Source organism: Salmo salar, chromosome ssa11, assembly GCF_905237065.1.
Source record: "Salmo salar chromosome ssa11, Ssal_v3.1, whole genome shotgun sequence".
In the NCBI taxonomy this organism is placed as follows: Eukaryota; Metazoa; Chordata; class Actinopteri; order Salmoniformes; family Salmonidae; genus Salmo; species Salmo salar.
The window spans coordinates 44,944,126-44,970,969 of NC_059452.1; the positions used below are offsets into that span (position 1 = coordinate 44,944,126).

The 26,844-nt window shown below is 46.5% G+C and overlaps 1 protein-coding gene across 2 annotated transcripts in view; it reads left to right on the forward strand.

Annotated features, from left to right (window-relative positions):
- The window catches only part of LOC106592114 (high affinity cAMP-specific and IBMX-insensitive 3',5'-cyclic phosphodiesterase 8A), a 395,948-nt gene that overhangs the window by 263,493 nt on the left and 105,611 nt on the right, over positions 1-26,844 (forward strand). The window contains exons 1-2 of one of the 2 annotated variants that reach the window (XM_045689648.1): positions 14,472-14,998; positions 16,808-16,864. In XM_045689648.1, coding sequence (XP_045545604.1) covers positions 16,838-16,864 — 27 coding nt within the window. In that variant the 5' untranslated portion in view covers positions 14,472-14,998; positions 16,808-16,837. Of the gene's footprint in view, positions 1-14,471; positions 14,999-16,807; positions 16,865-26,844 lie in introns of those variants that run through there. The other variant, XM_045689647.1, reaches the window with a different exon arrangement.

Consider the following 26,844-nt stretch of genomic DNA (forward strand, 5'->3'; position numbering starts at 1 on the left):
GACTGGAGTAGAGAAACACCACTCTGACTGACTGTAGTAGAGAAACACCACTCTGACTGACTGGAGTAGAGAAACACCGCTCTGACTGACTGGAGTAGCGAAACACCACTCTGACTGACTCGAGTAGAGAAACACCACTCTGACTGACTGACTGGAGTAGAGTAACACCGCTCTGACTGACTGACTGGAGTAGAGAAACACCACTCTGACCTACTGACTGGAGTAGAAAAACACCGCTCTGACTGACTGACTGGAGTAGAGAAACACCACTCTGACTGACTGGAGTAGAGAAACACCGCTCTGACTGACTGACTGGAGTAGAGAAACACCGCTCTGACTGACTGGAGTAGAGAAACACAGCTCTGACTGACTGACTGGAGTAGAGAAACACCGCTCTGACTGACTGGAGTAGAGAAACACCGCTCTGACTGACTGGAGTAGAGAAACACCACTCTGACTGACTGGAGTAGAGAAACACAGCTCTGACTGACTGACTGGAGTAGAGAAACACCGCTCTGACTGACTGACTGAAGTAGAGAAACACAGCTCTGACTGACTGACTGGAGTAGAGAAACATCGCTCTGACTGACTGGAGTAGAGAAACACCACTCTGACTGACTGACTGGAGTAGAGAAACACCGCTCTGACTGACTGACTGGAGTACAGAAACACCACTCTGACTGACTGACTGGAGTAGAGAAACACATCTCTGACTGACTGACTGACTGGAGTAGAGAAACACCGCTCTGACTGACTGACTGGAGTAGAGAAACACCACTCTGACTGACTGGAGTAGAGAAACACCACTCTGACCGACTGACTGGAGTAGAGAAACACAGCTCTGACTCACTGACTGGAGTAGAGAAACACCACTCTGACTGACTGACTGGAGTAGAGAAACACCACTCTGACTGACTGACTGACTGGAGTAGAGAAACACCGCTCTGACTGACTGACTGGAGTAGAGAAACACCACTCTGACTGACTGACTGTATTAGAGAAACACCGCTCTGACTGACTGACTGACTGACTGGAGTAGAGAAACACCACTCTGACTGACTGGAGTAGAGAAACACCGCCCTGACTGACTGACTGGAATAGAGAAACACCGCTCTGACTGACTGGAGTAGAGAAACACCACTCTGACTGACTGACTGGAGTAGAGAAACACCGCTCTGACTGACTGGAGTAGAGAAACACCGCTCTGACTGACTGGAGTAGAGAAACACCGCTCTGACTGACTGACTGGAGTAGAGAAACACCACTCTGACTGACTGACTGGAGTAGAGAAACACCGCTCTGACTGACTGACTGGAGTAGAGAAACACCACTCTGACTGACTGACTGGAGTAGAGAAACACCACTCTGACTGACTGACTGACTGGAGTAGAGAATCACCACTCTGACTGACTGGAGTAGAGAAAAACCACTCTGACTGACTGAAGTAGAGAAACACCACTCTGACTGACTGACTGGAGCAGAGAAACACCGCTCTGACTGACTGACTGGAGTAGAGAAACACCACTCTGACTGACTGACTGGAGTAGAGAAACACCACTCTGACTGACTGACTGGAGTAGAGAAACACCACTCTGACTGACTGACTGGAGTAGAGAAACACCACTCTGACTGACTGACTGGAGTAGAGAAACACCACTCTGACTGACTGGAGTAGAGAAACACCACTCTGACTGACTGTAGTAGAGAAACACCACTCTGACTGACTGGAGTAGAGAAACACCGCTCTGACTGACTGGAGTAGAGAAACACCACTCTGACTGACTGGAGTAGAGAAACACCACTCTGACTGACTGACTGGAGTAGAGTAACACCGCTCTGACTGACTGACTGGAGTAGAGAAACACCACTCTGACCTACTGACTGGAGTAGAGAAACACCGCTCTGACTGACTGACTGGAGTAGAGAAACACCACTCTGACTGACTGGAGTAGAGAAACACCGGTCTGACTGACTGACTGGAGTAGAGAAACACCACTCTGACTGACTGGAGTAGAGAAACACAGCTCTGACTGACTGACTGGAGTAGAGAAACACCGCTCTGACTGACTGGAGTAGAGAAACACCGCTCTGACTGACTGGAGTAGAGAAACACCACTCTGACTGACTGGAGTAGAGAAACACCGCTCTGACTGACTGGAGTAGAGAAACACCACTCTGAATGACTGACTGGAGTAGAGAAACACCACTCTGACTGACTGACTGGAGTAGAGAAACACCGCTCTGACTGACTGACTGGAGTAGAGAAACACCGCTCTGACTGACTGACTGACTGACTGGAGTAGAGAAACACCACTCTGACTGACTGGAGTAGAGAAACACCGCTCTGACTGACTGGAGTAGAGAAACACCGCTCTGACTGACTGACTGGAGTAGAGAAACACCACTCTGACTGACTGACTGGAGTAGAGAAACACCGCTCTGACTGACTGACTGGAGTAGAGAAACACCACTCTGACTGACTGACTGGAGTAGAGAAACACCACTCTGACTGACTGACTGACTGGAGTAGAGAATCACCACTCTGACTGACTGGAGTAGAGAAACACCACTCTGACTGACTGAAGTAGAGAAACACCACTCTGACTGACTGACTGGAGCAGAGAAACACCGCTCTGACTGACTGACTGGAGTAGAGAAACACCACTCTGACTGACTGACTGGAGTAGAGAAACACCACTCTGACTGACTGACTGGAGTAGAGAAACACCACTCTGAATGACTGACTGGAGTAGAGAAACACCACTCTGACTGACTGGAGTAGAGAAACACCACTCTGACTGACTGAAGTAGAGAAACACCACTCTGACTGACTGACTGACTGGAGTAGAGAAACACCGCTCTGACTGACTGACTGGAGTAGAGAAACACCACTCTGACTGACTGACTGGAGTAGAGAAACACAGCTCTGACTGACTGACTGGAGTAGAGAAACACCACTCTGACTGACTGTAGTAGAGAAACACCACTCTGACTGACTGACTGGAGTAGAGAAACATCGCTCTGACTGACTGGAGTAGAGAAACACCACTCTGACTGACTGGAGTAGAGAAACACAGCTCTGACTGACTGACTGGAGTGGAGAAACACCACTCTGACTGACTGACTGACTGACTGGACTAGAGAAACACAGCTCTGAATGACTGGAGTAGAGAAACACCACTCTGACTGACTGACTGGAGTAGAGAAACACAGCTCTGACTGACTGGAGTAGAGAAACACCACTCTGACTGACTGACTGGAGTAGAGAAACACCGCTCTGACTGACTGACTGGAGTAGAGAAACACCACTCTGACTGACTGACTAGAGTAGAGTTGAGAAACATCACTCTGACTGACTGGAGTAGAGAAACACGTACTCTGACTGACTGGAGTAGAGAAACACCGCTCTGACTGACTGACTGGAGTAGAGAAACACCACTCTGACTGACTGGAGTAGAGAAACACCGCTCTGACTGACTGACTGGAGTAGAGAAACACCACTCTGACTGACTGGAGTAGAGAAACACAGCTCTGACTGACTGACTGGAGTAGAGAAACACCGCTCTGACTGACTGGAGTAGAGAAACACCACTCTGACTGACTGGAGTAGAGAAACACCGCTCTGACTGACTGGAGTAGAGAAACACCACTCTGAATGACTGACTGGAGTAGAGAAACACCACTCTGACTGACTGACTGGAGTAGAGAAACACCGCTCTGACTGACTGACTGGAGTAGAGAAACACCGCTCTGACTGACTGACTGACTGGAGTAGAGAAACACAACTCTGACTGACTGGAGTAGAGAAACACCGCTCTGACTGACTGGAGTAGAGAAACACCACTCTGACTGACTGACTGGAGTAGAGAAACACCACTCTGACTGACTGACTGGAGTAGAGAAACACCACTCTGACTGACTGACTGGAGTAGAGAAACACCACTCTGACTGACTGGAGTAGAGAAACACAGCTCTGACTGACTGACTGGAGTAGAGAAACACCACTCTGACTGACTGGAGTAGAGAAACACCACTCTGACTGACTGTAGTAGAGAAACACCACTCTGACTGACTGGAGTAGAGAAACACCGCTCTGACTGACTGGAGTAGCGAAACACCACTCTGACTGACTCGAGTAGAGAAACACCACTCTGACTGACTGACTGGAGTAGAGTAACACCGCTCTGACTGACTGACTGGAGTAGAGAAACACCACTCTGACCTACTGACTGGAGTAGAGAAACACCGCTCTGACTGACTGACTGGAGTAGAGAAACACCACTCTGACTGACTGGAGTAGAGAAACACCGCTCTGACTGACTGACTGGAGTAGAGAAACACCACTCTGACTGACTGGAGTAGAGAAACACAGCTCTGACTGACTGACTGGAGTAGAGAAACACCGCTCTGACTGACTGGAGTAGAGAAACACCGCTCTGACTGACTGGAGTAGAGAAACACCACTCTGACTGACTGGAGTAGAGAAACACAGCTCTGACTGACTGACTGGAGTAGAGAAACACCGCTCTGACTGACTGACTGAAGTAGAGAAACACAGCTCTGACTGACTGACTGGAGTAGAGAAACATCGCTCTGACTGACTGGAGTAGAGAAACACCACTCTGACTGACTGACTGGAGTAGAGAAACACCGCTCTGACTGACTGACTGGAGTACAGAAACACCACTCTGACTGACTGACTGGAGTAGAGAAACACATCTCTGACTGACTGACTGACTGGAGTAGAGAAACACCGCTCTGACTGACTGACTGGAGTAGAGAAACACCACTCTGACTGACTGGAGTAGAGAAACACCACTCTGACCGACTGACTGGAGTAGAGAAACACAGCTCTGACTCACTGACTGGAGTAGAGAAACACCACTCTGACTGACTGACTGGAGTAGAGTAACACCACTCTGACTGACTGACTGACTGACTGGAGTAGAGAAACACCGCTCTGACTGACTGACTGGAGTAGAGAAACACCACTCTGACTGACTGACTGTATTAGAGAAACACCGCTCTGACTGACTGACTGACTGACTGGAGTAGAGAAACACCACTCTGACTGACTGGAGTAGAGAAACACCGCCCTGACTGACTGACTGGAATAGAGAAACACCGCTCTGACTGACTGGAGTAGAGAAACACCACTCTGACTGACTGACTGGAGTAGAGAAACACCGCTCTGACTGACTGGAGTAGAGAAACACCGCTCTGACTGACTGGATTAGAGAAACACCGCTCTGACTGACTGACTGGAGTAGAGAAACACCACTCTGACTGACTGACTGGAGTAGAGAAACACCGCTCTGACTGACTGACTGGAGTAGAGAAACACCACTCTGACTGACTGACTGGAGTAGAGAAACACCACTCTGACTGACTGACTGACTGGAGTAGAGAATCACCACTCTGACTGACTGGAGTAGAGAAAAACCACTCTGACTGACTGAAGTAGAGAAACACCACTCTGACTGACTGACTGGAGCAGAGAAACACCGCTCTGACTGACTGACTGGAGTAGAGAAACACCACTCTGACTGACTGACTGGAGTAGAGAAACACCACTCTGACTGACTGACTGGAGTAGAGAAACACCACTCTGACTGACTGACTGGAGTAGAGAAACACCACTCTGACTGACTGACTGGAGTAGAGAAACACCACTCTGACTGACTGGAGTAGAGAAACACCACTCTGACTGACTGTAGTAGAGAAACACCACTCTGACTGACTGGAGTAGAGAAACACCGCTCTGACTGACTGGAGTAGAGAAACACCACTCTGACTGACTGGAGTAGAGAAACACCACTCTGACTGACTGACTGGAGTAGAGTAACACCGCTCTGACTGACTGACTGGAGTAGAGAAACACCACTCTGACCTACTGACTGGAGTAGAGAAACACCGCTCTGACTGACTGACTGGAGTAGAGAAACACCACTCTGACTGACTGGAGTAGAGAAACACCGGTCTGACTGACTGACTGGAGTAGAGAAACACCACTCTGACTGACTGGAGTAGAGAAACACAGCTCTGACTGACTGACTGGAGTAGAGAAACACCGCTCTGACTGACTGGAGTAGAGAAACACCGCTCTGACTGACTGGAGTAGAGAAACACCACTCTGACTGACTGGAGTAGAGAAACACCGCTCTGACTGACTGGAGTAGAGAAACACCACTCTGAATGACTGACTGGAGTAGAGAAACACCACTCTGACTGACTGACTGGAGTAGAGAAACACCGCTCTGACTGACTGACTGGAGTAGAGAAACACCGCTCTGACTGACTGACTGACTGACTGGAGTAGAGAAACACCACTCTGACTGACTGGAGTAGAGAAACACCGCTCTGACTGACTGGAGTAGAGAAACACCGCTCTGACTGACTGACTGGAGTAGAGAAACACCACTCTGACTGACTGACTGGAGTAGAGAAACACCGCTCTGACTGACTGACTGGAGTAGAGAAACACCACTCTGACTGACTGACTGGAGTAGAGAAACACCACTCTGACTGACTGACTGACTGGAGTAGAGAATCACCACTCTGACTGACTGGAGTAGAGAAACACCACTCTGACTGACTGAAGTAGAGAAACACCACTCTGACTGACTGACTGGAGCAGAGAAACACCGCTCTGACTGACTGACTGGAGTAGAGAAACACCACTCTGACTGACTGACTGGAGTAGAGAAACACCACTCTGACTGACTGACTGGAGTAGAGAAACACCACTCTGAATGACTGACTGGAGTAGAGAAACACCACTCTGACTGACTGGAGTAGAGAAACACCACTCTGACTGACTGAAGTAGAGAAACACCACTCTGACTGACTGACTGACTGGAGTAGAGAAACACCGCTCTGACTGACTGACTGGAGTAGAGAAACACCACTCTGACTGACTGACTGGAGTAGAGAAACACAGCTCTGACTGACTGACTGGAGTAGAGAAACACCACTCTGACTGACTGGAGTAGAGAAACACCACTCTGACTGACTGACTGGAGTAGAGAAACACAGCTCTGACTGACTGACTGTAGTAGAGAAACACCACTCTGACTGACTGGAGTAGAGAAACACCGCTCTGACTGACTGGAGTAGAGAAACACCACTCTGACTGACTGGAGTAGAGAAACACCACTCTGACTGACTGACTGGAGTAGAGTAACACCGCTCTGACTGACTGACTGGAGTAGAGAAACACCACTCTGACCTACTGACTGGAGTAGAGAAACACCGCTCTGACTGACTGACTGGAGTAGAGAAACACCACTCTGACTGACTGGAGTAGAGAAACACCGCTCTGACTGACTGACTGGAGTAGAGAAACACCGCTCTGACTGACTGGAGTAGAGAAACACAGCTCTGACTGACTGACTGGAGTAGAGAAACACCGCTCTGACTGACTGGAGTAGAGAAACACCGCTCTGACTGACTGACTGGAGTAGAGAAACACCACTCTGACTGACTGGAGTAGAGAAACACCGCTCTGACTGACTGGAGTAGAGAAACACCACTCTGAATGACTGACTGGAGTAGAGAAACACCACTCTGACTGACTGACTGGAGTAGAGAAACACCGCTCTGACTGACTGACTGGAGTAGAGAAACACCGCTCTGACTGACTGACTGACTGGAGTAGAGAAACACCACTCTGACTGACTGACTGGAGTAGAGAAACACCACTCTGACTGACTGACTGATGGTCGTCTCATAGTAAAGTCCGGCTGGCTGGCTGACTGACTGTAGTGTATAGACACTAACTTCACTGTCTGCACTACTTCTATATACTGCTTAGTGTATAGGACTACTGACAGTACTGTACGATTGACTGGTTTTTCTTTTAGGTTTTTGCCTTTGTAGAAATGGGATATAATCTGTCTCACAGAAGTGAGATTGTTTGATACTATGGAAATAATTCAGGACCTCAAATTCAAAATGTTTGTTTTCTGAAACTAAAAGGATATTTTATATGTATGAATGTCAGTTATGTTGTTGTTCTTCGGCTATCTTTTATGTGTTTATGTTCCTTATTGCATGGTGTTTATTGTGGATGTTCAGATCATTTTCAGCCCCTGGACTTTCAACTTCACTGTCTGTTTGTTTTCACTCAGGCCGCCCTTCAGCATTCAAATCAGATGTTATTGGTCACATACCCATGGTTAGCAGATGTTATTGGTCACATACACATGGTTAGCAGATGTTATTGGTCACATACACATGGTTAACAGATGTTATTGGTCACATACACATGGTTAGCAGATGTTATTGGTCACATACACATGGTTAACAGATGTTATTGGTCACATACACATGGTTAGCAGATGTTATTGGTCACATACACATGGTTAACAGATGTTATTGGTCACATACACATGGTTAGCAGATGTTATTGGTCACATACACATGGTTAGCAGATGTTATTGGTCACATACAGATGTTATTGGTCACATACACATGGTTAGCAGATGTTATTGGTCACATACACATGGTTAGCAGATGTTATTGGTCACATACACATGGTTAACAGATGTTATTGGTCACATACACATGGTTAACAGATGTTATTGGTCACATACACATGGTTAACAGACGTTATTGGTCACATACACATGGTTAACAGATGTTATTGGTCACATACACATGGTTAGCAGATGTTATTGGTCACATACACATGGTTAACAGATGTTATTGGTCACATACACATGGTTAGCAGATGTTATTGGTCACATACACATGGTTAACAGATGTTATTGGTCACATACACATGGTTAGCAGATGTTATTGGTCACATACACATGGTTAGCAGATGTTATTGGTCACATACAGATGTTATTGGTCACATACACATGGTTAGCAGATGTTATTGGTCACATACACATGGTTAGCAGATGTTATTGGTCACATACACATGGTTAACAGATGTTATTGGTCACATACACATGGTTAACAGATGTTATTGGTCACATACACATGGTTAACAGACGTTATTGGTCACATACACATGGTTAACAGATGTTATTGGTCACATACACATGGTTTACAGATGTTATTGGTCACATACACATGGTTAACAGATGTTAATGAGAGTGTAGTGAAATGCTTGTGCTTCTAGTCCCGACAGTGCAGTAATATCTAACAAGTAATCTAACAATTCCACAACAACTACCTTATACACACAATCTAAAGGGATGGAATAAGAATATGTACATATAAATATATGGATGAGCGATGGCCGAACGGCATAGGCAAGGTGCAATAGATGGTATAAAATACAGTATATACATATGATATGAGTAATGTAAGATATGTAAACATTATTAAAATGACTAGTGATTAATTTATTAAAATGGCCAATGATTTGAGTCTGTATGTAGGCAGCAGCCTCTCTGTGTTAGTGATGGCTGTTTAACATTCTGATGGCCTTCAGATAGAAGCTGTTTTTCATTCTCTCTGTCCAAGCTTTGATGCAGCTGTACTGACCTGGCCTTCTGGATGATAATGGTGTGAACAGACAGTGACTCGGGTGCTGTAGATGTCATGGAGGGCAGGTAGTTTGCCCCTGGTGATGCGTTGTGCAGACCTCACTACCCTCTGGAGAGCCTTGCGGTTGTGGGCGGTGCAGTTGCCGTACCAGGCTGTGATACAGCCCAACAGGATGCTGTCAATTGTGCATCTGTAAAAGTTTGTGAGGGTTTTAGGTGACAAGCCACATTTCTTCAGCCTCCTGAGATTGAAGATGCACTGTTACTCCTTCTTCACAACACTGTCTGTGAGAGTGGACCATTTCAGGTTGTCAGTGATGTGTACGCAGAGGAACTTAAATCTTTTCACCTTCTCCACTGCTGTCCCGTCGATGTGGATAGGGGGGTGCTCCCTCTGCTGAAGTCCATGATCATCGCCTTTGTTTTGTTGACGTTGAGTGAGAGGATGTTTTCCTGACACCACACTCCTCCCTGTAGGCCGTCTCGTCGTTGTTGGTAATCAAGCCTACCACTGTAGTGTTGTCTGCAAACTTGATGATTGAGTTGGAGGCGTGTATGGCCACGCAGTCATGGGTGAACAGGGAGTACAGGAGAGGGCTGAGCACGCACCCTTGTGGGGCCCCAGTGTTGAGGATCATCGAAGTGGGGATGTTGTTTCCTACATTCACCACCTGGGGGCGGCCCATCAGGAAGTCCAGGACCCAGTTGCACAGGGTGGGGTTGAGACCCAGGGCCTCCAGCTTGATGATGAGCTTGGAGGGTACTATGGTGTTGAATGCTGAGCTGTAGTCAATGAACAGCATTCTTACATAGGTATTCCTCTTGTCCAGATGGGATAGGGCAGTGTGCAGTGTGATGGCGATTGCATCGTCTGTGGACCTGTTGGGGCGGTATGCAAACTGAAGTGGGTCTAGGGTGGCCGGTAAGGTGGAGGTGAAATGATCCTTGACTAGTCTCTCAAAGCACATGATGACAGAAGTGAGTGCTACGGGGCGGTAGTCATTTAGTTCAGTTATCTTTGCCTTCCTGTGTACAGGAACAATGGTGGCCATCTTGAAGCATGTGGGGACAGCAGACTGGGATAGGGAGAGGTTGAATATGTCTGTAAACGTTGAGGAATATGTCGCGCTCTCTCTCCCCTCCTCTCTCTCTCTCTTCCTTCTCTCCTCTCTCTCCTCTCTCCCCCGTCTCTCTCTCCCGTCTCTCCTCTCTCCCCCCTCTCTCTCTCCCGTCTCTCCTCTCTCTCCTCTCTCCCCCCCTCTCTCTCTCCCGTCTCTCCTCTCTCTCTCCTCTCTCCCCCCTCTCTCTCTCTCCCGTCTCTCCTCTCTCTCCTCTCTCCCCCCTCTCTCTCTCTCCCGTCTCTCCTCTCTCTCCTCTCTCCCCCTCTCTCTCTCTCCCGTCTCTCCTCTCTCTCCTCTCCTCTCTCCCCCCCTCTCTCTCTCCCGTCTCTCCTCTCTCTCCTCTATCCCCCCCTCTCTCTCTCTCCCGTCTCTCCTCTGTCTCCTCTCTCCCCCTCTCTCTCTCTCCCGTCTCTCCTCTCTCTCCTCTCTCCCCCTCTCTCCCCTCTCTCTCTCCTCTCTCTCCTCTCTCCCCCCTCTCTCCCCTCTCTCTCTCCTCTCTCCCCCTTCTCTCCCCCCTCTCTCTCTCTCTCTCGCTCTCTCACCAGCTCAATGGAGCTGTCACTTACTTTAGCTGCTCATGAACCCTGTGCAAATTAGGCCTGTGTGTGTGTGTGTGTGTGTGTGTGTGTGTGTGTGTGTGTGCGTGTGCGTGTGCGTGTGTGTGTGTGTGTGTGTGTGTGTGTGACTGGTACAGAACAGGAGGGAGAGAAACAGAGAACACACACCATAGTGGCTGGCCATGCTCCCTCACTAGCCCAGTGTTGTCTGGCCCTGCTTAGGTGCCAGCTTGATGTGTGTCTAACACTGGCTATTCCAGTTACACAACCCTGACCGCCTGTCGTTGTGCTGTCTCTGTCAGCATCAATTAGAGAGTCTATTCCAGTTACACAACCCTGCCTGCCTGTCGTTGTGCTGTCTCTGTCAGCATCAATTAGAGAGGCTATTCCAGTTACACAACCCTGACCGCCTGTCATTGTGCTGTCTCTGTCAGCATCAATTAGAGAGGCTATTCCAGTTACACAACCCTGCCTGCCTGTCGTTGTGCTGTCTCTGTCAGCATCAATTAGAGAGTCTATTCCAGCTACACAACCCTGACCGCCTGTCGCTGTGCTGTCTCTGTCAGTATCAATTAGAGAGTCTATTCCAGTTACACAACCCTGCCTGCCTGTCGTTGTGCTGTCTCTGTCAGTATCAATTAGAGAGTCTATTCCAGTTACACAACCCTGCCTGCCTGTCATTGTGCTGTCTCTGTCAGCATCAATTAGAGAGTCTATTCCAGTTACACAACCCTGTCCGCCTGTCGTTGTGCTGTCTCTGTCAGTATCAATTAGAGAGTCTATTCCAGCTACACAACCCTGTCCGCCTGTCGTTGTGCTGTCTCTGTCAGTATCAATTAGAGAGGCTATTCCAGTTACACAACCCTGCCTGCCTGTCGTTGTGCTGTCTCTGTCAGTATCAATTAGAGAGTCTATTCCAGCTACACAACCCTGACCGCCTGTCGTTGTGCTGTCTCTGTCAGTATCAATTAGAGAGGCTATTCCAGTTACACAACCCTGCCTGCCTGTCGTTGTGCTGTCTATGTCAGCATCAATTAGAGAGTCTATTCCAGCTACACAACCCTGACCGCCTGTCGCTGTGCTGTCTCTGTCAGTATCAATTAGTGGGAAACCTCTATTCCATCCCTCTCTCCCTCCCTTTGCCCATCTCTCTCTCCCTCCCTCTATTCCATCCCTCTCTCCCTCCCTTTGCCCATCTCTCTCTCCCTCCCTCTATTCCATCCCTCTCTCCCTCCCTTTTCCCATCTCTCTCTCCCTCCCTCTATTCCATCCTTCTCTTCCCCCCTCTTCCCATCACTCTCTCCCTCCCTCTTCCCATCTCTCTCCCTCCCTTTATCCATCCCTCTCTCCCTCCCTCTTCTCATCTCTCTCTCTCCACCTCTATTCCACCCCTCTCTCCCCCCTCTATCCATCCCTCTCTCCCCACCTCTCTCCATCCCTCTCTCTCTCCCTCTCTCCCTCCCTCCCTCCCTCCCTCTCCATCCCTCTCTCTCTCTCATCCCTCTCTCCATCCCTCTCTCTCTCTCTCTCTCCCCACCTCTCTCCCTCCCTCCTTCCCTCTCTCTCTCCATCTCTCTCCACCCAGCCACAGCATTGTGTTCTGCTCCTCTACTAGAGCCCATGGCAAAACTCTGTACGTCAGAGCTCTGACCCCAACACAACTCCCAAGCGTGACTGTGTGTGTGTGTCCGTGTGTGTGTCTGTGTGTGTGTCCGTGTGTGTGTGTGTGTGTATGGGTCCGTGTGGGTCCATGTCCCCTGATTTAGTTTTCCAGTAGTATTTCTACAGGAGGGAGAAGCATTGCATTCCTTCTTGTTCCTGGTCCATAGGAAGTGGCATGTGGGATTGGAGAACTCCAGCAATCAGTTGATTAGAGCGGACATGTCTAAAGTCATCAGAACCAGTTCTGGCAGTTGAAATGCACTGTTGGTTTACATTCTATATGTTGACCTTTAGAGACAACATGTCATGAGGTCACAGTACATTACAGCACTCTCTGACCTTACTGTCGTCATGACCTGTCACCTGTTCTAGACTGAGCTGGTCTGCACACGAGGGGAAACTTCTCCTCTCTCTCTCCATCCTTCTCTCCTCTCTCTCCATGCTCTCCTCTCTCTCTCTCCATCCTTCTCTCCTCTCTCTCTCATCCTTCTCTCCTCTCTCTCCATCCTCTCCTCTCTCTCTCACCCTTCTCTCCTCTCTCTCTCCATCTTTCTCTCCTCTCTCTCTCCATCCTTCTCTCCTCTCTCTCTCCATCCTTCTCTCCTCTCTCTCGATGCTCTCCTCTCTCTCTCTCCATCCTTCTCTCCTCTCTCTCTCCATCCTTCTCTCCTCTCTCTCCATCCTCTCCTCTCTCTCCCATCCTTCTCTCCTCTCTCTCTCCATCTTTCTCTCCTCTCTCTCTCCATCCTTCTCTCCTCTCTCTCTCCATCCTTCTCTCCTCTCTCTCCATCCTCTCCTCTCTCTCTCATCCTTCTCTCCTCTCTCTCTCCATCCTTCTCTTCTCTCTCCCTCCATCCTCCTCTCCTCTCTCTCTCCATCCTTCTCTCCTGTCTCTCCATCCTCTCCTCTCTCTCTCCATCCTTCTCTCCTCTCTCTCCATCCTCTCCTCTCTCTCTCCATCCTTCTCTCCTCTCTCTCTCCATCCTTCTCTCCTCTCTCTCTCCATCCTTCTCTCCCCTCTCCCTCCATCCTTCTCTCCTCTCTCCCTCCATCCTTCTCTCCTCTCTCCCTCCATCCTTCTCTCCTCTCTCCCTCCATCCTTCTCTCCTCTCTCTCGCCATCCTTCTCTCCTCTCTCCCTCCATCCTTCTCTCCTCTCTCTCCATCCTTCTCTCCTCTCTCCCTCCATCCTTCTCTGCTCTCTCCCTCCATCCTTCTCTCCTCTCTCCCTCCATCCTTCTCGCCTCTCTCCATCCTTCTCTCCTCTCTCCCTCCATCCTTCTCTCCTCTCTCCCTCCATCCTTCTCTCCCCTCTCCCTCCATCCTTCTCTCCTCTCTCCCTCCATCCTTCTCTCCTCTCTCTCTCCATCCTCTCCTCTCTCCCTCCATCCTTCTCTCCTCTCCCTCCATCCTTCTCTCCTCTCTCCCCCATCCTTCTCTCCTCTCTCCCTCCATCCTTCTCTCCTCTCTCCCTCCATCCTTCTCGCCTCTCTCCCTCCATCCTTCTCACCTCTCTCCATCCTTCTGTCCTCTCTCCCTCCATCCTTCTCTCCTCTCTCTCTCCATCCTTCTCTCCTCTCTCCTTTCCCCTTGCCTCCGACCCTCTCCTCCTCTGTTCCTCCCTCTCTCCATCCTTCTCTCCTCTCTCCCACCATCCTTCTCTCCTTTCCTCTTGCCTCCGACCCTCTCCTCCTCTGTTTCTCCCTCTCTCCCTGAGAAAGAACAGATTATCACAGAATGCATCAACACTGTAGCAACCCGTCTGTGATGTCATTGGGATTCTTGGTAGACTTTACAGCAGTCAGCCAGTCAGCCAGTCAGCCAGTCAGTCAGCCAGTCAGCCAGGACCTAGTGACTCTTCTCTCCTCTGTGACGTCAATACTACCTGGCTCTAATCATCTTTCCCTGTGCCTCTCTGTTTTCCTGACAGCTTACCTTTTACCAAAAACAAAGTGATTTAAAGCTGCCCACACGCCATGTTTTCACTAATTCATCTTCACCTGTGTCTCTGTGTGTGTTTCAGAGATGTGTGTGTGTGTTTCTGTGTGTGTGTGTGTCTCACGTGCACAGATTGTTTACTGGAAGAAATGAGAGGAATTCTAGAGGGATGGCGGCTCGCAAGGGGCTTGGTTACCATGGTTACTTAACCCCTGCATGAGGTGGGCTGCCACTTAGCAGGAAGGAAGCTAAATTATTTGCAGACAGAAGAATAGAGAGAAAATACTCACTCTCTCTCTCCCTCCCTCTCTCTCTCTAGCTTTCTTTACTCTCTCATTCTCTCTCTCGCTTTTTCTCTCTCTCTCTTTACTCTCAGTCTCTCTTTCTGTCTCTCTCTCGCTGTCTCTGTCTCGCTCTCTGTCTTTCTCTCTCAATTCAATTTCAATTCAAGGGGCTTTATTGGCATGGGAAACATATGTTAACATTGCCAAAGCACGTGAAATAGATAATAAACAAAAGTGAAATAAACAATAAAAATGAACAGTAAACATTACACTCATAGAAGTTCCAAAAGAATAAAGACATTACAAATGTCATATTATGTCTATATACAGTGTTGTACTGATGTGCAAATAGTGAAAGTACAAAAGGGAAAATAAATAAACATAAATATGGGTTGTATTTACAATGGTGTTTGTTCTTCTCTGGTTGCCCTTTTCTTGTGGCAACAGGTCACAAATCTTGCTGCTGTGATGGCACACTGTGGTATTTCACCCAGTAGTTATGGGAGTTTATCAAAATTGGGTTTGTTTTCAAATTCTTTGTGGGTCTGTGTAATCTGAGGGAAATATGTGTCTCTAATATGGTCATACACTTGGCAGGAGGTTAGGAAGTGCTGCTCAGTTTCCACCTCATTTTGTGGGCAGTGTGCACATAGCCTATCTTCTCTTGAGAGCCAGGTCTGCCTACGGCGACCTTCCTCAATAGCAAGGCCATGCTCACTGAGTCTGTACATATTCAAAGCATTCCTTAACCTTGGGTCAGTCACAGTGGTCAGGTATTCTGCCACTGTGTAGTCTCTGTTTAGGGCCAAATAGCATTCTAGTTTGCTCAGTTCTTTTGTTAATTCTTTCCAATGTGTCAAGTAATTATCTTTTTGTTTTCTCATGATTTGGTTGGGTCTAATTGTGTTGCTGTCCTGGGGCTCTGTGGGGTGTGTTTATGTTTGTGAACAGAGCCCCAGGACCAGCTTGCTTAGGGGATTCTTCTCCAGGTTCATCTCTCTGTAGGTGATGGCTTTGTTATGGAAGGTTTTGGAATCACTTCCTTTTAGGTGGTTGTAGAATTTAACGTCTCTTTTCTGGATTTTGATCATTCGCAGGTATCAGCCTAATTCTGCTCTGCATGCATTATTCGGTGTTTTACGTTGTACACAGAGGATATTTTTGCAGAATTCTGCATGCAGAGTCTCAATTTGGTGTTTGTCCCATTTTGTGAATTCTTGGTTGGTGAGTGGACCCCAGACTTCACAACCGTAAAGGGCAATGGGTTCTATAACTGATTCAGGTATTTTTAGCCAGATCCTAATTGGTATGTTGAATTTTATGTTCCTTTTGATGGGATAGAATGCCCTAATTGCCTTGTCTCTCACATCATTCACAGCTCTGTGCAAGTTACCTGTGGTGCTGATGTCTCTCTATCTCTCTCTCGCTCTCTTTCTTTACTCTCTCTCTATCTCTCTCTCTACTCTCTCTTTCTTTCTTTACTCTCTCTATCTCTCTTTACTCTTTGTCTCTATCTCTCTTTACTCTCTCTTTCTCTCTCCTCTCTATCTCTCTTTAATCTCTGTCTCTCTCTCTTTCTCTCTCTTTCTATCTCTCTTTACTCTCTCATCAGAGTTTCAATTATTTATTTTTCTCTCTAGGTATTTGAGGACCTAGTTCAGAAGGTCAGTCAGGACTATGATGTGTTTTGAGGCCTGTTCTGTGTAACTATTGTTTGTCTAAACATTCTCCTTCCTTTTGTTTCAGAACACATTTACCCAGGTGCAGTTTGGACCAATGAGGTTATACGAAGATCATCTTGAGGTACAGATCCTATTGATACCTCTGTTGAATGTCCTGATCAGACTGAGAACTGAGGTACAGTTCCTATTGATACCTCTGTTGAATGTCCTGATCAGATTGGAAACTGTCAACGTTGTGCTTTTCCCCATAACAACAAGGCCTATAATCTCCCATTTGAAAATGATTGAGTGTCTTTAAGACAACAATCCCTCTTTCAAACATTCAAACAGAAGAAAAAAACTGTTAATGGGCGCTTTGTGTGTGGCGTACCCTGGTGTTGTCTAGGCAACAGAGCCAAACATCAACCACTATGGACATACTATAATGAACAATGCACATTATATATGAGTGAGTGTGTGTGTGTGTGTGTGTGTGTATGCCTGTGTGTGTGTGTGTGTGTATTCGTGCGTGTGGGCATGCTTGCGCGTGCGTGTGTGTGTATGACTTCACCGCAAGGCCGACGTTCTCTGACCGATGGTCAATGGCTCATTATACCACATCTCTCAAACTCTGCTCTCTCCTTTGTCTAGTGTTAAACTATCCAGTAGTGAGGTGACGAGAGAGAGAGATGGAGGGAGAGAGAGGAGGAAGAGAGAGGGGGCAGAGAGAGAGCGAGGGGGTGAGGGGGATAATATAGAGAGAGGGATGAAGGGAGGAGAGAGAGAGACCCAGCGAGAGAGGGGAGGGAGAAGGAATTTTTGTAACTTTCACTGTAGGTGATTTTATTTCCTGGAGTCCTTATGTTTTAGTTTTCTTAGATTGTTCATTCTTCCAGAGCACTCAATAAGAAATACCCAGTAACCTCTCCTCTAAGTGTTCAGAGCAAATAATCTCTCCTCTAAGTGTTCAGAGTAAATAACCTTTCCTCTAAGTGTTCAGAGGAAGTAAACTCTCCTCTAAGTGTTCAGAGTAAATAACATCTCATATAAGTGTTCAGAGTAAATTAGCTCTCCTCTAAGTGTTCAGAGGAAGTAACCTCTCCTCTAAGTGTTGAGTAAATAACCTCTCCTCTACGTGTTCAGAGGAAGTAACCTCTCCTCTAAGTGTTCAGAGTAAATAACCTCTCCTATAAGTGTTCAGAGTAAATAACCTCTCCTCCAAGTGTTCAGAGTAAGTAACCTATCCTCTAAGTGTTCAGAGTAAGTAACCTCTCCTCCAAGTGTTCAGAGTAAGACGTGTGTCGTGTTCACAACTAACTAAGGGTGCGTCCCAAATGGCTCCTTATTACCTGCAGTATATACTGTATATAAGGAAGAGGGTGCTTTTTGGGACCCAGACGTTGCTGAAGCAGGTTGATTTGATCCATCCCATAGTATTGACTCACACTATTTGCGATAGTTTATACTATAGAGACCCTTTGTCAGCACAGACACAATAAACCATGTAATATGTTTAGCCTTAGTGTGTAAGACGTGTCTTTGTTGACATGGTTAGAGGAGGTGCTGGCTCGCAGAGTAGAACACCTGGTTAGAGGAGGTGCTGGCTAGCAGAGTAGAACACCTGGTTAGAGGAGGTGCTGGCTAGCAGAGTAGAACACCTGTTTAGGAGAGGTGCTGGCTAGCAGTGTAGAACACCTGGTTAGGGGAGGTGCTGGCTAGCAGAGTAGAACACCTGGTTAGGGGAGGTGCTGGCTAGCAGAGTAGAACACCTGGTTAGAGGAGGTGCTGGCTAGCAGAGTAGAACACCTGGTTAGGGGAGGTGCTGGCTAGTAGAGTAGAACACCTGGTTAGGGGGAGTTACTGGCTAGCGGTGTAGAACACCTGGTTAGGGGAGGTGCTGGCTAGCGGTGTAGAACACCTGGTTAGGGGGAGGTGCTGGCTAGCAGAGTAGAACACCTGGTTAGGGGAGTTACTGGCTAGCGGTGTAGAACACCTGGTTAGGGGAGGTGCTGGCTAGCGGTGTAGAACACCTGGTTAGGGGAGGTGCTGGCTAGCGGAGTAGAACACCTGGTTAGGGGAGGTGCTGGCTAGCGGTGTAGAACACCTGGTTAGGGGAGGTGCTGGCTAGCGGTGTAGAACACCTGGTTAGGGGAGGTGCTGGCTAGCGGTGTAGAACACCTGGTTAGGGGAGGTGCTGGCTAGCAGAGTAGAACACCTGGTTAGGGGAGGTGCTGGCTAGCAGAGTAGAACACCTGGTTAGGGGAGGTACTGGCTAGCAGAGTAGAACACCTGGTTAGGGGAGGTGCTGGCTAGCGGTGTAGAACACCTGGTTAGGGGAGGTGCTGGCTAGCGGTGTAGAACACCTGGTTGGGGGAGGTGCTGGCTAGCGGTGTAGAACACCTGGTTAGGGGAGGTGCTGGCTAGCGGTGTAGAACACCTGGTTAGGGGAGGTGCTGGCTAGCGGTGTAGAACACCTGGTTAGGGGAGGTGCTGGCTAGCGGTGTAGAACACCTGGTTAGGGGAGGTGCTGGCTAGCGGTGTAGAACACCTGGTTAGGGGAGGTGCTGGCTAGCAGAGTAGAACACCTGGTTAGGGGAGGTGCTGGCTAGCAGAGTAGAACACCTGGTTAGGGGAGGTACTGGCTAGCAGAGTAGAACACCTGGTTAGGGGAGGTGCTGGCTAGCGGTGTAGAACACCTGGTTAGGGGAGGTGCTGGCTAGCGGTGTAGAACACCTGGTTAGGGGAGGTGCTGGCTAGCGGTGTAGAACACCTGGTTAGGGGAGGTGCTGGCTAGCGGTGTAGAACACCTGGTTAGGGGAGGTGCTGGCTAGCGGTGTAGAACACCTGGTTAGGGGAGGTGCTGGCTAGCGGTGTAGAACACCTGGTTAGAGGAGGTGCTGGCTAGCGGTGTAGAACACCTGGTTAGGGGAGGTGCTGGCTAGCAGAGTAGAACACCTGGTTAGGGGAGGTGCTGGCTAGCAGAGTAGAACACCTGGTTAGGGGAGGTGCTGGCTAGCAGAGTAGAACACCTGGTTAGGGGAGGTACTGGCTAGCAGAGTAGAACACCTGGTTAGGGAGGTGCTGGCTAGCGGTGTAGAACACCTGGTTAGGGGAGGTGCTGGCTAGCGGTGTAGAACACCTGGTTAGGGGAGGTGCTGGCTAGCGGTGTAGAACACCTGGTTAGGGGAGGTGCTGGCTAGCGGTGTAGAACACCTGGTTAGGGGAGGTGCTGGCTAGCAGAGTAGAACACCTGGTTAGGGGAGGTGCTGGCTAGCAGAGTAGAACACCTGGTTAGGGGAGGTACTGGCTAGCAGAGTAGAACACCTGGTTAGGGGAGGTGCTGGCTAGCGGTGTAGAACACCTGGTTAGTGGAGGTGCTGGCTAGCAGAGTAGAACACCTAGTTAGGGGAGGTGCTGGCTAGCGATGTAGAACACTTCCTAGAAAAGGAGTCTCACACTGTTGAATCTACCAGAAGGAGAAGATATTTCTAGTTTGGAGTGGAAGTCCACTTTCTCTTACTCTTACTCACTCTCTCTCCCCTTCTTTCCCTCTCGATGTCTCTCTCTCCCTCACTCTCTCTCCCCTTCTTTCCCTCTCGATGTCTCTCTCTCCCTCACTCTCTCTCCCCTTCTTTCCCTCTCGATGTCTCTCTCTCCCTCACTCTCTCTCCCCTTCTATCCCTCTCAATCTCTCTCTCTCTCTCCTACTCTCACTCTCTCTTAAAACAGAATTCAACAATATTAAAACATTTATTGAACTTTGTAGGAAATCAGCTAAATGTATTGAACGTATTAGAAAACTCATTAATTTGATCAAGTAAATTATAAGACATGAGCAAAATATATCAGTGATTCGTATTTCTATGCAACTTTCTGATATGGCACAGGAATGCCTGTGTGTGTGTGTGTGTGTGTGTGTGTGTGTGTGTGTGTGTGTGTGTGTGTGTGTGTGTGTGTGTGTGTGTGTGTGCGTGTGCGTGTGTGTGCGTGTGCGTGCAGAAGTCATTTTCAGGGGGTCTCAGGGAGGACTTTAGCAGTACGTACGGTCTGACTGGTCTGTGGTAAAAACACAGGGCTGTACCAGATCCAGTGAGCTACTACAGGAAGTCTGAATCACAGAGGAGGGCACGTCTAACTATTTTCCTGTTGTTTTCCAGCATTAGGTACATCTCTGTCACTGCTACAGGTGTAACATTATAGTCCCTGTCATTCAATTACACAATATTTTTTATCTTTTTGAGAATGAGTTGTTTAGACCAACACAAAACAACAATGACATAAAACAGAAAGAAGTGTTGTTATCCAACCAACAACAGCCTTCATCAGTTGTCTACGTGTGAAAGTTTCCAGCCTGCTGTATGGACAGGACAAGGAGTAGATTTCCCATGATTGCCTTCTGAATAGGTTTGTTTGCAGGTTATCTTGTGTTGTGCGGTAAGATTTCACATCTATCTGAATAACTTTGTTTGCAGATTATCTTGTGTTGTGCGGTAAGATTTCACATCTATCTGAATAGGTTTGTTTGCATAGTACTGTATCAGTATGTTGTAGAGTAAGGCTTGAAATAAAGCTTGAAAGGAAATGTATGCATTCACTACTGTAAGTCGCTCTGGATAAGAACGTCTGCTAAATGACTAAAATGGAAATGGAAAATGTAATGTTTCCCATGAATGGGTGTGTTTGCAGACATCTTAAGTTAGACACAGTAAGACGATTTTTCACTCTTATCTGAATGGGTGTGTTTGTAAGCCCAATAAGTAGCTTACCCACCACTATCTACACTAGCCATCTATCTGAATGGGTGTGTTAGCAGTAGCTAAGTAGCTTAGCCTTATATACAGTTAGGCTAGTCTATGTGTTAGCAGTAGCTTAACCTTTCCTACAGTTAGGCTAGTGGGTGTGTTAGCAGTAGGTACAGTAAGTAGCTAGCCCACCCCTATCTACAGTGAATAAGTAGCTTTCCCATCACTATCCGAATGGGTTTATTTGCAGAATAGTAGCTTTCCCACCCCGTCTACTGTGAACGGGTGTTAGCAGAATAGCTTAAGTCATACAGTAAGAAGGTTTCCCATGTCTGAATAGGTGTGTTAGCAGTAATTAACTTTCCTACCTCTGTCTGTCTGTCTGTCTGTCTGTCTGTCTGTCTGTCTGTCTGTCTGTCTGTCTGTCTGTCTGTCTGTCTGTAGGCAGCCTACCTGAGAGGACCTGGCCTGGGCCCACATAACATAACCTATATCTAATCCTCCTGTCTGCCTGCATGGCTCTGCAGGAATGTTGACTTTTCTAGCAACATGCCAATGTGGAATTGTCATCTAATTCCAGACAGCATTCCTGCCTCCATAGCTGCCTCCATCACTCTGCGATGTTGCATCTACTACTTGGGATATGTATGCTGCCTGTAATGACAAGGGGTGTGGAGATAAGTGGATTATGGTTTGTGTTAGCGCTAAACTAGGCTAGCAGGACCTACAGTAAGTGGATATTATTTGTGTTGCTAGGCTAGCAGGACCTACATGGAATGTAGTTTGTGTTAGCGGCGCTCTGCTAGGCAAGGCTAGGCTATCTGGACCTAAGTTGAATATGTTTTGTGTTAGGCTAAACTACATGGTTTGTGTTAGGCTAAGCTAGGCTAGCTGGACCTAAGCGGAATGTGATTTGTGTTAGCCTAGGCTAGGCTACGTAGCTGGACCTTGGTGGAATATGGCTTGTGTTAGGCTAGTTTAAGCTAGGCTAGCTAGACCTAAGTAGAAAATGATTTGTGTTAGCGCTGGGCTAGGTAAGGCCAGAGAGGAAGAGGTTGAAGCGAGAGGGTTTACTCAATGAGAGTGTCGAATTTGGTCAACAAAAAAATATAATTGCTAATTTGCAACGTAAGGCTTATTTGACCTAATAGATGTTACGTAATGGTTTGGTTGTTACGAATGCACTGATATAAGTGGACGCATGTGGGATTTCACAAACTTTGAAAAAAACAACTCTGTATCGGAGTTGTGCTTGCTGTTCACACGCGTATCCAACCTCTCATTGGCTAGAATGGTTCCACCTGATTTTGCCTCCTTCCGCTTGCCTTCCATCTTTGAAGACATGTATTTCCATTGTTAGAGCGGTCACTTGGCTATCTTGTCAATATAATAGATCATCTTTGGTAAAGCTAGGCAAACTGGGCCTTTTTAAATGGAATATGGTTCAAATAAATCTTATGTTAGGCTAGCTAGCTTGCTGGGCCTTCTTGGAGCCCAGAGGAGCCCTGGTAAGAGTAGGATGCATTTCCCCCACTAATGATTAAGGTTAGGATTGGGGAAGCTGAAGCTGATCTTAGATCTGTGCGTAGGGGAAACTTCACCCCTGTGCGCTCTGATATGGCCTGATTTGGTCTGAGACGAGACTGGATGAGGTAAAGGATTAGTGTGACTAAAGCCAGATAATTCATCTGGATGAATCAGTAAATCCGCCATCCCAACTACGCACTCACCAGTGTTCATTTTGCCACTCTTTTTAGATTTAATCTAGTCTTATTTACCCAGTCAGATATAGAGGAGTTATTAACCCAGTCAGATATAGAGGAGTTATTTACCCAGTCAGATATAGAGGAGTTATTTACCCAGTCAGATATAGAGGAGTTATTTACCCAGTCAGATATAGAGGAGTTATTTACCCAGTCAGATATAGAGGAGTTATTTGCCCAGTCAGATATAGAGGAGTTATTTACCCAGTCAGATATAGAGGAGTTATTTACCCAGTCAGATATAGAGGAGTTATTTACCCAGTCAGACATAGTGTAGTGGTAAGAGGAGTTATTTACCCAGTCAGATATAGAGGAGTTATTTACCCAGTCAGATATAGTGTAGTGACAAGAGGAGTTATTTACCCAGTCAGATGTAGAGGAGTTATTTACCCAGTCAGATATAGAGGAGTTATTTACCCAGTCAGATATAGAGGAGTTATTTACCCAGTCAGATATAGTGTAGTGATGAAGAGTTATTTACCCAGTCAGATATAGAGGAGTTATTTACCCAGTCAGATATAGAGGAGTTATTTACCCAGTCAGATATAGAGGAGTTACTTACCCAGTCAGATATAGAGGAGTTATTTACCCAGTCAGATGTAGAGGAGTTATTGACCCAGTCAGATATAGAGGAGTTATTTACCCAGTCAGATATAGAGGAGTTATTTACCCAGTCAGATATAGTGTAGTGACGAGGAGTTATTTACCCAGTCAGATATAGAGGAGTTATTTACCCAGTCAGATATAGAGGAGTTACTTACCCAGTCAGATATAGAGGAGTTATTTACCCAGTCAGATATAGAGGAGTTATTTACCCAGTCAGATATAGTGTAGTGACGAGGAGTTATTTACCCAGTCAGATATAGAGGAGTTATTTACCCAGTCAGATATAGAGGAGTTATTTACCCAGTCAGATATAGAGGACTTATTTACCCAGTCAGATATAGTGTAGTGACGAGGAGTTATTTACCCAGTCAGATATAGAGGAGTTATTTACCCCAGTCAGATATAGTGTAGTGACAAGAGGAGTTATTTACCCAGTCAGATGTAGAGGAGTTATTTACCCAGTCAGATATAGAGGAGTTATTTACCCAGTCAGATATAGAGGAGTTATTTACCCAGTCAGATATAGTGTAGTGATGAGGAGTTATTTACCCAGTCAGATATAGAGGAGTTATTTACCCAGTCAGATATAGAGGAGTTATTTACCCAATCAGATATAGAGGAGTTACTTACCCAGTCAGATATAGAGGAGTTATTTACCCAGTCAGATATAGAGGAGTTATTTACCCAGTCAGATATAGTGTAGTGACGAGGAGTTATTTACCCAGTCAGATATAGAGGAGTTATTTACCCAGTCAGATATAGAGGAGTTATTTACCCAGTCAGATATAGAGGAGTTATTTACCCAGTCAGATATAGTGTAGTGACGAGGAGTTATTTACCCAGTCAGATATAGAGGAGTTATTTACCCAGTCAGACATAGTGTAGTGGTAAGAGGAGTTATTTACCCAGTCAGATATAGAGGAGTTATTTACCCAGTCAGATATAGTGGAGTGACGAGGAGTTATTTACCCAGTCAGATATAGAGGAGTTATTTACCCAGTCAGATATAGTGTAGTGACAAGAGGAGTTATTTACCCAGTCAGATGTAGAGGAGTTATTTACCCAGTCAGATATAGAGGAGTTATTTACCCAGTCAGTTATAGAGGAGTTATTTACCCAGTCAGATATAGTGTAGTGATGAGGAGTTATTTACCCAGTCAGATATAGAGGAGTTATTTACCCAGTCAGATATAGAGGAGTTATTTACCCAATCAGATATAGAGGAGTTACTTACCCAGTCAGATGTAGAGGAGTTATTGACCCAGTCAGATATAGAGGAGTTATTTACCCAGTCAGATATAGAGGAGTTATTTACCCAGTCAGATATGGTGTAGTGACGAGGAGTTATTTACCCAGTCAGATATAGAAGAGTTATTTACCCAGTCAGACATAGTGTAGTGGTAAGAGGAGTTATTTACCCAGTCAGATATAGAGGAGTTATTTACCCAGTCAGATATAGTGTAGTGACGAGGAGTTATTTACCCAGTCAGATATAGAGGAGTTATTTGCCCAGTCAGATATAGTGTAGTGACAAGAGGAGTTATTTACCCAGTCAGATGTAGAGGAGTTATTTACCCAGTCAGATATACAAATAGTGTAGTGATGAGGAGTTATTTACCCAGTCAGATATAGAGGAGTTATTTACCCAGTCAGATATAGAGGAGTTATTTACCCAATCAGATATAGAGGAGTTACTTACCCAGTCAGATATAGAGGAGTTATTTACCCAGTCAGATGTAGAGGAGTTATTGACCCAGTCAGATATAGAGGAGTTATTTACCCAGTCAGATATAGAGGAGTTATTTACCCAGTCAGATATAGTGTAGTGACGAGGAGTTATTTACCCAGTCAGATATAGAGGAGTTATTTACCCAGTCAGATATAGAGGAGTTACTTACCCAGTCAGATATAGAGGAGTTATTTACCCAGTCAGATATAGAGGAGTTATTTACCCAGTCAGATATAGTGTAGTGATGAGGAGTTATTTACCCAGTCAGATATAGAGGAGTTATTTACCCAGTCAGATATAGAGGAGTTATTTACCCAGTCAGATATAGAGGAGTTATTTACCCAGTCAGATATAGTGTAGTGACGAGGAGTTATTTACCCAGTCAGATATAGAGGAGTTATTTACCCAGTCAGACATAGTGTAGTGGTAAGAGGAGTTATTTACCCAGTCAGATATAGAGGAGTTACTTACCCAGTCAGATATAGAGGAGTTATTTACCCAGTCAGATGTAGAGGAGTTATTGACCCAGTCAGATATAGAGGAGTTATTTACCCAGTCAGATATAGAGGAGTTATTTACCCAGTCAGATATAGTGTAGTGACGAGGAGTTATTTACCCAGTCAGATATAGAGGAGTTATTTACCCAGTCAGATATAGAGGAGTTATTTACCCAGTCAGATATAGAGGAGTTATTTACCCAGTCAGATATAGTGTAGTGATGAGGAGTTATTTACCCAGTCAGATATAGAGGAGTTATTTACCCAGTCAGATATAGAGGAGTTATTTACCCAGTCAGATATAGAGGAGTTATTTACCCAGTCAGATATAGTGTAGTGACGAGGAGTTATTTACCCAGTCAGATATAGATGAGTTATTTACCCAGTCAGACATAGTGTAGTGGTAAGAGGAGTTATTTACCCAGTCAGATATAGAGGAGTTACTTACCCAGTCAGATATAGAGGAGTTATTTACCCAGTCAGATGTAGAGGAGTTATTGACCCAGTCAGATATAGAGGAGTTATTTACCCAGTCAGATATAGAGGAGTTATTTACCCAGTCAGATATAGTGCAGTGACGAGGAGTTATTTACCCAGTCAGATATAGAGGGAGTTATTTACCCAGTCAGATATAGAGGAGTTACTTACCCAGTCAGATATAGAGGAGTTATTTACCCAGTCAGATATAGAGGAGTTATTTACCCAGTCAGATATAGTGTAGTGATGAGGAGTTATTTACCCAGTCAGATATAGAGGAGTTATTACCCAGTCAGATATAGAGGAGT